This window comes from Ixodes scapularis, unplaced genomic scaffold (genome assembly GCF_016920785.2).
Source record: "Ixodes scapularis isolate PalLabHiFi unplaced genomic scaffold, ASM1692078v2 PGA_scaffold0__279_contigs__length_252992795, whole genome shotgun sequence".
Taxonomy (NCBI): domain Eukaryota; kingdom Metazoa; phylum Arthropoda; class Arachnida; order Ixodida; family Ixodidae; genus Ixodes; species Ixodes scapularis.
In genome coordinates this window covers 216,819,975-216,832,076 of record NW_024609835.1, presented here as the reverse complement: position 1 = coordinate 216,832,076, position 12,102 = coordinate 216,819,975, and the positions used below count along the sequence as shown (strand labels likewise).

At 46.9% G+C, this 12,102-nt stretch overlaps 1 protein-coding gene across 1 annotated transcript; it reads right to left on the bottom strand.

Annotated features, from left to right (window-relative positions):
* Positions 1 to 3,520: 3,520 nt before the first annotated feature.
* LOC121046288 lies at positions 3,521 to 8,803 on the bottom strand. Its single transcript, XM_040500356.1, has 2 exons — positions 7,670 to 8,803; positions 3,521 to 3,610 (listed from the first exon to the last, which is right to left on the bottom strand). The coding sequence occupies exons 1-2, from the start codon at positions 8,801 to 8,803 to the stop codon at positions 3,521 to 3,523; spliced, it is 1,224 nt and encodes a 407-aa protein (XP_040356290.1).
* Positions 8,804 to 12,102: the final 3,299 nt, after the last annotated feature.

Below are 12,102 nucleotides of genomic sequence, written 5' to 3'. Positions count from 1 at the left end.
CCTTTTGCCTTCTTGTTTTTTGTTTTTTTTTTTGTTTTTGTTTTTCTTATTTTTCTTTGACATTTTATTTCTGCACTTCTTGCGAATTTCGTTCGTCTCTTTTCTGTTGTTTTGTGCCGAATATAATGGCTCTCTCTTTTTCGGGAGAGAAAACGCCGCAATCACCGCGCTGAATGGTCATAACGGTCTCCAAAACAGGAGGCGTTTTCCACTATCGCGATATTTTGGTGTTTGGTGTGGTGGGGGGGTGTGTGTGTGTGTGGCCGGGGGGGGGGGGGGGGTTGGACTGTTGGCCGTCTCATTTCCCTAATGAAGCGACGGTCCAATTTAGTTTTGCCATGCAACATTTTGTTTCGAGCCTGTTTTTAATTGGCGTAAATGTGCACTTTTCATTTCGCTGCGCTCTGTGTGTTGGGAAAGATGTCTTCTTTTTAAATCAATGAAGCTTTGAGTCCACATTATAATTCGCCGTTTAGAGATATTGCTCCAGCTAAAGTGCGTTTGGAAAATGGAGATGATGGGGATCTTCGGGATCTGAAAAGCAGATCGAATGAGACCATGGAAAATAACCAGTGGAGGTTGATAAGGGTTTGCAATAATTCTATGCATCCGGAAAAATTGGAAGAGCTGTTGATTAATAAAGTTATACTTTTTCTAAGTTTGTTTCATGTTTTTGTTTCATAATGTGAGAAAAGGTTTGAAATATATAGCCACAAATGGAATCATCCCTATCAGTTGGAAATAAAAATAATTGGTATATTAAACTCATAATCAAGAATCTCGTTACTGAGACCGAGATTGCAGCATATTTTATACCAAAAAAAGCTGCAAGTGCAGTTACGGCAGTAACTGCACTTGCAGATTTACTTGCAACAGTAAACGAATGAAATATTTTAGCCGCGCTCGGTGTTGTATAATAAAAACAACGAACGCTTTCAGCGAAACTAGCGGTAGTTTTTTTTTTTTTAATTTGCCAGTAATAATTTAGGTCTTTAATGTAACTGAGTTTGAGCCAGCTTATGAAAAAGTGTTAATAATAGAGAAAGCGTGTTAGTGTCATATTTCAGTTTTAATATTTACAAGAGTGTCATCGCTTAGGATTTAAGAGAGGTCAGAAACTAAGATTAGCTAATGCCGAAAATGGTAATATTTACGGCCCTAAGACGATGTCTCAATGTTGACTGAGAGGCCCTCGATTCCATGGAGAATAATGCTACTACGTTAACACTAGAGCTTTCTTTCCTCTATTTTTATATCCCTTCTATTATGTCTTCGTATTTGGATTGTGCACGTGTAAAGCTTTGAAATATACGCGACCAAAAAACCCCGTCGCGTCGCACCGCCGAACGGTGTGACAACAGCGAAGGAATAGAAACCATCACTAACGCCATGCGGAATTCCGCTACAGCTTTGAGTAAACGGAAACGGACGTTTAAATACCCAAGGACCCCGGAATGACGTTTTAACTAGCGATGCGGAAAAATTATCTAAATCGTACACTGCCTCGCGCCGCGACACGCTGTCATCTACTGCTCGCCCCTCTGGCTGGCTGCTTAATGAAGGCCGACCTACAGACTCCTCTTCTGCCGACCAGAAAACCGGTTCCCAGTCGCCTTCTTTCTGTTTCTGTCACTCATCTCCCCTGTTCTCCCCTTCTTTCTACACGGAACCTTTTATCTGAGTTACTCCCCGCAGAGAGAAAGGGCTCTCCCTCTTCCTCAAAGGGAAAGAGGAATTTCGGGAGAGCTTGCTCCTCTACTTGTTGGTCGGCCTTTATAAAGGCTTAGGCTAAGCCTGCACTGTTCCTGGGGTCTGCTTCGTCTGCTACCCCCCAAGAACTGGCTTCCAATGTGAGCGAAGCAACATAGCGTTCTTTATATTCACAAAGCATGGCCGTTCGACGACGGAACCATAGGGTACCCGGTTGCAGATTAGGAGAGTGAGAATCTCGTAGCGCAGGGCATCAAAGAGCAATTTTCCAGGAAACCTGGACGCCAGCGCACAGCTTTTGCAGCGGCGAGGACCCGAAACACACTTGTTCGCACTCGAGAAGTCTGTCTCGGCGTCTCGCCACAGCGGGACGACAGCAACGTGGGTTTGGTCTCACCCGTTGTTTGCCGCTCCACCATTTCGATTTCGGCGGCCGCTTCTCGTGGCGATCTGCCAGGCTTTGTCAGTATATAAAAGGTTATAGAAGCACGAAAAGAAGTTTCTAGGCGAACGCGCATTCTTGACACGACGGAAGGCAGCGAATGCGTGCTTAAATCTCTTTCCACCCGTTGTCATTCTCAGCGTTCGTGCGTACGGCGACCGATGTACTCGTTTTCCAAAGCCGCGCTTTGACGACTCGCTCTAGACGACGCTCCCGCAGCGAGTTGCTTAGAGCGTCCGCCACGCGTAGACTTCCTACTGACCAGACAAGTACTGGGCACTGCATCGCACCCATCCCACGCCGATTCAGTGAACGCCGCCACGTCAATATGGGGCAAAATAACCACGTTGACACGACAATGCCATAGCAACCCGTTTTCTTGTTTCCCCGTATTTAGATTGCGGCGTTCATTATCTCAACTTTCCACTGGTCGAGAGACTGAGGGGTCCGTACGCGGTGGCGCCTATTTCGTTACATTTCGCCCTATGTACTAAGAATCCGAACGCCACCTTCCTTCCATAATAACCATCTTGGTCACTAGCGATTCCTGTGGTTAGGCCGCAGAGCGAAGCGGTCGACGAGATTTATTTTTTGGTACGCACAATTTCAATGTATACATATCCACAGACCAGCGCGCGGTCTCCAAAGCGTAGCACGCGCACGTTCTTCACTTCACATAGCTAGGAAATAATGCCCCACGTGCACGAGTGCTGAAAGTGGCACCGGCCGGTAATTTTTTTTTTTTTTTTTTTTGGGGGGGGGGGGGGGGGGGGTTAGGGGAAGGTTCACTCGCCGGTCAATCTTACGTGGGAATGATAATAAAATAAAGGCAATATTTTTGCAAAAAATGTGATTCTTAAGTTTATGGTGTGAAAATTCACCGTTAAAAAACGGCGTGTTTCGGTTTCTATAGCAAAGCAGTCGATTAAATAGAGTAATTATTCATCACACTCTAGGCACGAATGCCAAAAAGGTTGCGATCTTTTTCGAATTCTGTATTCGCTTCTGAAATTTGGGTGCAGAGTATAGTGTGGAAAAAAATTCTCAGATAAGAAAACAAATTGAAGTCAGTGAATGGAAAAGCGCGATTGGCAACATATACTATTCTTGCAGCGCAGCGACATGGATAGGTTGTACGCCGCACTTACTCTCTTGATAAACGGTAAGCAGTCTTTTTTCGTATGTGCAAGCCCTTGTAGCGCAGTTTACATTTGAAATCCTTCAACATTCTCCCCGGTGACCACGATGCTTTTATGCGTGACGGCGTAAGCGTCTACGAGTGTGGCGAATGCAGTAAACGAACTTGGCGAGATGCAAGCCTCGTGGAGAATCAAGGAATGTCTTCAAGGGACCGACAAGGGTTCTTCTTCACACGTTTTGGGTGATTCCGCCATGTCGGCAGAACGCGTCAGCCTTCTGAATGCACTTCTTACAAAAGTCGACAACCGGACAGCAGAACTGAAATCATTGAAGGCGGAAAACGTCCTTTAAAGAATGAACCGCTCGTTATAAAATATCATTGACGCGTGCAAATCATACATCGGAAAGACCTGGAGGTGCCTAAAGGAGAGACTCGAAAAACATAATAACGCATGCGGGCAATTGCAAGCACCCGGCAACCTGGCAGCGCATTATGCACGGTGCAGCTGAGAAGCGCTACCTCAGCCTTGGATATATCAAAAGATAGGAACAAGCGCGAAGTAATAGAAGCCTTCCACGGGGCATCAGGAAAACACGGCACGTGCGTCAGTGATTCATTAATTTCACTGAACGATAATGAAATCGAATTCCGCAGGCACTCCACAGGATAGCGGGGCGAAGACCAGCACCAGCTTCAAGGTCCCCTCGTACACCATGGAAACCGAACGTACATCAGAACAGAAACAACACCACAAACATCAAAAGTCCACGCATTTTCATGATGACATTTTTCGTGATTTCTTAGATCTTCGTTTTTTTTTTTCCCAACCTCACGCATGGGAAAACTGATGCATGGAAAAGAAGAAAAAAGGGAAGAATAAACCGTTGTTAGTCTGCGTTCATTCCATGTAGGTTGTGTTTCTCTTCATCTGCATGTAACAAACTCTTTTCCTTTCATTTTCTGGTCACGCGTATGTAATGTAGAACTTCACAGTGTAGAAAATTTAGCTATGTACAACCAACTAGCCCAATCCCAGGTCCAAGTGATACAAAGGTCTACCGTTCATTTGATCAGGAGAAGGTGACTCGGCGCGCTGAACAGTTCTGGCGTTTCGTGCGCAGTCGCAATAAGCGGAAGCGCAACGGACATAACATCACCTTGCTAGATAATAACGAGTATATTTCTGACCCCCAATCATGTACGTAATCTCTTCACCTGTATTTTTTGTCTGGCAATTCATCGCCTGAAAAATAATATTTGTGAGGCACACCTCCACCATTTTGTAATAATTTGTTACCACCTGTCATAACGCTTCACAATGTTCTGGTTGCTATTAAGAAGTTTTCCCCCAAAACGTTTAGTGGTCACTACGGTATTCCCTTTCTTATTTTAAAAGGTCTATACATATATGTTTCCTCGATTGCTTGTTCACATATTTGCAGTGTCCCTCAAAAATATTTCTTTCCAAACTCTTAAAAAAACGCGTTTTTATTGCTTTATTGAAATCAGGAAACCCTACCTCTGCTGCTCACTACAGGCCCATTTCTTTGTTACCGGCATTTTCTAAACACATGCATATGTCTAGCATCTTCACACAGGTCATAGATCAGGATCAGCATCACTTTATAAGCGGCCGTTCGGCTAAAAACTACCCTCTTCACTTTCCTGAGTGACGGGGCACCAAGCGTTCGCTTATCAGAACAAACGTACACAGTCTATTTTTATTGCAGCAGGGCCTTTGATCGCGTTAATCATGAAATCTTACTTATAAAATTATAATTTCACGAGTTAAGTGTTAGTTACTGTAGGTGGTTTTCAAGCTATCTTCGAGACAGACTAAACTGCGTTCCCCACGGGGGAGCCAAGTCGCAATCTTTTTTCGCTCCTCCCGAAGTGTCGCATAGTTCACATCTAGGTACTTTGCGTTTTAACATGTTTAGAAACGACATTCAAGAGGTGATTCAGCGCTCCGCCTTGTCCCAGTTTGCTGGTGATGTGAAGCTATATCACGAAGTGCAAATTTTTTATGAGTGTGCCATCTTGCAAACTGACATTATTGCTATGTGTACATGGTCGGCAGCTGATCAGATCGATCTAAATCTTAAAAAAAAAAAACGTCAGTCATGTCGTTCAGATGCCATACCCTGCCGGTTTTATTTGATTGACATCTAGACAACGCTCTTATTTAACGTGTGTCGGCTGCGCGGTATTTGTCCGTTATGCTAGATTATAGACTTAACTTCAAGACTAATGTGTGAATGACCCAGTTAGCATCTTCAGAAATGTTGGGCACTGTTACTCGCCATAGTTTTATGTTACACGATCCATCATGTATCTTTTTAATTCTACAGAAGCCTTATTTTGCTTGAATTAGACTCTGCGGCAGTTGTCTGGAACAACCTTAACACCCCAGCTGCAGCGACGTCAGAGCGTGTCCAAAATCGGTTTCCACGAATGTTTCACGCAATACAAAAGCTACCCGAGATCTTCTCTTATGGAAATGTGCTCAATCGCTAAGGCTTAGTCGACTTAATAACAAGACGCGATAGATGCAACCTTATGTTTTAGAGCGCAGCTCTTAGGGGCCCGTTTCCGGCTTGAGCAGCGTCGGCGTCGCCGTCGCCGTCGCCGTCGCCGTCGGTGTTGTAACCTGGTTCAGGTGGCAAATATATTTATTTCGAGGAGCCGAAACTATGCAGGTCCGGCCGCCAGGACATACGGTGCCGAACCACCCGAGCTGCCAGCCACGCGAGCCCGTGCACCTGGCTTGATGGTCCCTTCGATGATGATAGCAGGCTGTCTGCTACATCTCCCCGATTACGAAGACTGGAAGCGCTCCGGTGCCATGCGTCTTCGTTGAGGGTACCTTGGAATATGCTCCAAATTACGGTGTGAAGTGCGAAGACATCTTCAGACCTCAATTGAATGGAAAACACGCCTTGTGACATCTCTTGGTCAAAGGCTTGATCAGGGCCTTCAGAAAACCGGGACAGACCATCAGCGTTCCCAAACTTTTCGGTTGGAACATACTCGATGGTGTAGGCGTAATTCATTAAGATTAGCGCCCAACGTTGAAGTCTGTTAGCTGAAGTGACTGGAATGCCCTTGGTTGGTCCAAAAATGGTGGTCAAAGGTCGATGATCTGTGTACAAGACAAACTTGCGTCCCCAGAGATACTGGGGAAACTTACGTACACCAAAAAAGATTGCCAGTGCCTCTTTCTCAATTTGGGCATACTTCCGCTCCGTCTTCGTAAGCGTTTTTGAGGCGTGAGCGATGGGACATTCTCTTCCATTGATTTTATGGTATATCACTGCTCCAACTCCCTCTGATGAAGCATCTGCCGCAAGGTAGATCGTCTTGTCAGGGTCGAAGTGGGCAAGAGCTTCGGTTGCTGATAGATGCTGTTTGATCCTGTCAAAAGCGTCCACACAATCGGAGGTCCAGTTCCAGGCAGTGTCCTTTCGTAGAAGGGCGTTTAGTGGTGCGGATTTTTCGGCCAGGCTTGGCAGGAACTTACTGTAGTGTTGGATCATCCCCAGAAGAGATCTCAGCTGGCTGACATTTTTGGGCTCAGGCATGTTGAGGATAGCAGAAATCTTCTTAGGGGACGGACTTAACCCTTCACCGTGAACCACTTGTCCAAGATATTCTGCTTGCTCTTGAAGAAAGCTGCACTTGCTTTTCTTCAGAGTGAACCCGTATTCTTCGAGGCGCTTGAGGACTCGTTCCAGATTCCTAAGATGATCGGAAGTGTCCTTCCCGGTTACATTGATGTCGTCTAGATAACAAGCCACGCCATCAAGACCTGCAGTGACCTGGTCCATTGTTCGTTTGAACACGGCTGGTGCCGATGCAATTCCAAAAGGCATTCGATGAAATTGAAAAAGTCCTTTATGGGTGTTGATTACAAGGGCTTGCTTGGCTTCGTCGTCTAGTTCCATCTGAAGGTACGCTTCGGAGAGATCCAACTTCGTGAATCGATTGCCTCCGTTGAGCTTGGCAAACAGTTCTTCAGGTCGTGGTAGAGGATACTGAGCGATGTCCAGTTGAGGATTTACGGTGACACTGAAGTCTCCGCAAACGCGGACTGAACCGTCAGCTTTGGGAACTACCACGATTGGCGTTGCCCATCTGGATACTTCAACTGGGGAAATAACCTTGTTGTTGATCTGTTTCTGCAGATCCTTTTCTACCGCCGCACGTGTCGCAAACGGAATAGGTCTCGGCTTGAAGAAGCGTGGTGTTGCCTCAGGCTTGAACTGTAGCTGAACCTTCAGCTTCGTGCAGCAGCCAAGACTGTCGGTGAACACGCGCGAGAATCGCGTGAGCATTGATTCCAGCTTAGCGCGTGTAGTCAGTTCAATGGATCTAACAAACAATCGGTTCAGGTCGATCTTGAGCGCATCAATCCACGTTCTTCCAAGCAAGTCGGTGTGTCTCTTCTCTGTCACCACGGCTTCCAACGCAGAGGTCTGTTGGCCTAGTGTGACGTTGAGAACGCACTGTCCCTTGAGAGGAATTGCCTGGTTATTGAAACAACACAGGTTGCACTCACTTTTCTTGAGTGGCGGGCATCCGAGCTTCTCCCAGGTGTCAATGTTCAGTAGTGTCAGCTTGGAACCGGTGTCCACTTGCAGATCAACGGGGATTCCTTGGACGAGACAGGTGACAAATTCGCCGTCTCTATCGCGAGTAGCGAAAACGTTCGTGACGGTTTTGACGTCCCGTTTCCGGTTTCCTCGTTGTTTGTTGCGGTCGCTGGAGTGGCACATCTTTGCAATATGGCCTTTCTTGCCGCAGCTGTTGCAGGATTCATTCCGATAGCGACAAGTAGACTCTACGTGGTTGCTGTTGACACACCGGAAACACTTGGCTGGGGTAGAAGCAGGATGCTTTACTTTGTCGACGTGCAGCGCATTTTGGTCAGGACGATTCAATTGGAGGGACTCCGTTTCAGCCCTGAGATAAGACTCGGCCAGCCGCAGTGCAGTGTCTAGCGTTAAGTCCTTCTCCATTACCAAACGCGCCCGGATGCGGGAATCGCGAAGGCCAACAATGAATGCCGTCAACAGTGAACAGTTCCTGGCGTTTGTCTCCTTCTCATATTCGCAAGTTGCAATAATGGACCGTAATCTTGCGAGGAATTCCTTTACGTTCTCCGATTCCTCTTGACGCGCCGAAAATAGCTTGGCTCGCTCGAACTCCTTGAATTTCCTCGGAGCGAAGTGATCCTGGAGCTGTGTAACGAGGTCTTGATACGTCAGCTCGGAGAAATTCTGAGGCTGAACCAGGGTGTACAGCAGCTGAAACGTCGTCGATCCAAGTGAAGCTATCAATAAATTTTTCTTGTCGACGTCGGCGGTTATCTTCGCGACGTCCAAGCAAGCTTGAAATCTTATCTGATAGAGCTTCCACTCTTCCTTGTCGGAGTCGAACGTCCCAGGGCCATGGAAGCGGTGGGTGCTGCTGTCTCCCACGTCTCGGCCGTTGGAGCTGCTGCTAGTCATCAGGGGTTCTTGGTTTTCGTCGCCAATGTTGTAACCTGGTTCAGGTGGCAAATATATTTATTTCGAGGAGCCGAAACTATGCAGGTCCGGCCGCCAGGACATACGGTGCCGAACCGCCCGAGCTGCCAGCCACGCGAGCCCGTGCACCTGGCTTGATGGTCCCTTCGATGATGATAGCAGGCTGTCTGCTACAGTCGGCGTAACCGCGCGGTGCATTATGGGTAAATTTTCCCGCTAAATCTAGCGGAAAAATTTCTCCGCTAAATCTAGCGGAAAAATTTCTCCGCTAAATCTAGCGTAAAAATTTTCCCCGCTAGATTTAGCGGAAAAAATTCCCCGCTAAATCTAGCGGAAAAATTTCCCGCTAAATCTAGCAGAAAAATTTCTGCGCTAAATTTAGCGGAAAAATCTAGCGGGAAAAATTCCCCGCTAAATCTAGCGGGAAAATTTCTCCGCTAAAATCTAGCGGAAAAATTTCCCCTCTAAATCTAGCGGAAAAACTTTCCCCGCTAGATTTAGCGGAAAAAATTCCCCGCTAAATCTAGCGGAAAAGTTTTCCCGCTAAATCTACGGAAAAATTTCTCCGCTAAATTTAGCGTAAAAATTTCTCCGCTAAATTTAGCGGAAACAAATGCCCCGCTAAATCTAGCGGAAAAATTAACCCGCTAAATCTAGCGGAAAAATTTTCCCTCTAAATCTAGCGGAAAATATTCCCCGCTAAATCTAGCGGAAAAATTTCCCCGCTAAATCTAGCGGAAAAATTTCCCCGCTAAATCTAGCGGAATTTTCCCCGCTAGATTTAGCGGGAAAAAATTCCCCGCTAAATCTAGCGGAAAAATTTTCCCTCTAAATCTAGCGAAAAATTAACCCGCTAAATCTAGCGGAAAAATTTCCCCGCTAAATCTAGCGGAAAGAATTCCGCGCTAAATCTAGCGGAAAAATTTCCCCGCTAGATTTAGCGGAAAAATTCCCCGCTAAGTCTAGCGGAAAAATTTTCCCGTTAAACCTAGCGGAAAATTTTTCCCGTTAAACCTAGCGGAAACATTTCCCCGCTAACTCTAGCGGAAAAAAATTCCCCGCTTAATCTAGCGGAAAATTTTTTCTAGGGGGTCACGTGACCCCCCGAGGTCACATGACCCCCCCCCCCCCCCCCCCCCGCCCCGAGAACAGGTAACCCTCAGTACCCTTCCCTCCTCCTCCTCAAGAGCTGCGCTCCAATTCGGTGTTACAGGGAGTTGTAAACGGCTCTCATTTTTTTTGTTCAACGTTTGCATGGCTATTATGACCGTACTTCTATTGTGTCTCAAATAAACCTTAATGCTCCTTTTAGGAAGTTTTTCAACAACCACACATTTTCTGTTAATTTCGAGCATTCTTTGCCTCCGGTACACTCTCAACAAAAGGGTAGTCGTAGGGGTAGTCAGAAGCCGTCACAGATATCGCTACTCCCCCCTTAGTAATACTAACGACACCATGTGTAGTCACACGGCATTCAATCAACAGGTAGTCACAGTGAGCACCCCCAAAAGCAACCTGTCGGCTGGCAAGCGACAGTGGAGCAATACAAGTAAGTCCCGGCGAGCTGGATTGCTTTTCGCTAAAATGCGATTTTCAAGTGCGTACGCCCGTTCGCTGCCTTCCGTGCGCACTAAAGTACTCCAAAACGCGCCTCGAAGCACCGGCACCGCACCTTTTACGAGTAGGGGCGGTGATGTATGTGTGCGTGTGTGTGTGTGGGGGGGGGGGGGGGGGGGGGGCGGGGGGGGGGCATAAGAGGAGGTTTGTCCGCGACTGCTTTCGCGCTCCGATGGCTGCATTTACTTCGCGGCCAGAAAACACTCAATGAAGGAATCGTATAGCGACAAATGAAGTGATGTCTTTATTGAACAGAGAATCTGCTTGCTGTGCTTGCCGCAAGTGATCCGGCGTTTTCGGTTGACAGTTGCGAGGCGAGGCATCACCGATTCAAGCGGCGTCGGTTCCGATCGTTCAACGCTCCTGATCACCTGTTAGCATTCGTTATCCACTTTCAAGTCCCTGGTATTCCCACCGCGTCTGTGCACGCACTATTCACCGCACAGAACACCCATTCAAATGGCTATGGGACTGATCCCACTGGGACGAGACGCCGAGAACCGAGCCAACCGAACCCTTTGTGGCTGCTCCGTGGAGCCATGGAGTCAACGAGGTAGAGGGGCTTAGAGTGATAAACCGGAAGTTCCGAAGTGGCACCCCCCCGGTTGCCGCCATGTTTTACGCAAATGTGACCACTCGTCACGTGACCTCACAAGAGCCGTGACGTCGCAGGTAAGATGGCAGCGCCCAGAGCTGGCGGATGCGAGTTTGTTCGGTGCGCGGCAGCCGTGATGTGCAGCGGCTTTCCGACGATTTCGGGCTTTTTCGTGCCCGCTGACGCTGGTATATTGTGAAAATATGAAGGAATGAGACTTTATACTCTTTTTGCGCAAGATCGCTCTGGATCATATGGATATTAACACCTGTGAGACAGCATCAGCCGTATCGCCGTACCGGTGCTGGGATTCCGGAGTGTGTTCGAGGATCGATAGAACTTTGAGTGCCTTTAGCATGAAAATTTCGCGTTCTCTTACCTTTGTTTGAACATTGAAATGGCTATGAATCGACGCGAAAGGTATACGTCGCGTTAGGGCCTAGGAGAAGTTGTTTCAGGACTGCGTCACCGAATAACCATAGCAACTTTTAGCGAGGAAGCTCCTGCGCCCTTTGTGCTGATCGGCGATTCTACATTCGATCATTCGATCGCCTTTCTTCCTTTTTTGGTGAGTGCGAAGTGCACACTTATTTTCAGCTACGAGGATGACGTTTTATTGAGTGTGGGGATGAATAAATTGTTGCAGGCACCTGCTTCAAAGCTATTCGACTTGCAATAACAACAACTGTTTTGGTGTATGCATACATTAACTGCACCTTTTTCTTTTTCGTAGGATTTATTGCAGCAATACCTTTTTTCATCAAAACTGCATTGTATTAGTCAGTCAATTATTTACTTGGTCTAATTACCTGGATAAGATGATTCATATTTCTGTTCATCCCTTGCCTGAAGAGCAGTCTTGTTGAAAAATGTTGACCATTCCTTTCGGTCTCTTCAATAGCCTTTTTTTGAAAAGTGTGGGTTGTCTATACTTCGTATCATTGCAACCTGGAAAAGGACAACCGCCACAGCCCCCTCGAGCCAATCAGAGAGACAGAGCGGAGGTGTGTGACAAATCTGTGCAGACGAGCACTCTGAATGACATGTTGTCATGTGCCTCTCTCTCCAA

Excerpts from the sequence above, each read along its gene's own strand:
- LOC121046288 (XM_040500356.1), bottom strand. The coding sequence starts at position 8,803 with ATGACTAGCAGCAGCTCCAACGGCCGAGACGTGGGAGACAGCAGCACC. Across the intron at positions 3,611-7,669 it reads TCGACCTGAACCGATTGTTT|TTCTGCTGTCCGGTTGTCGA; the intron begins GTTAGATCCATT and ends CAATGATTTCAG.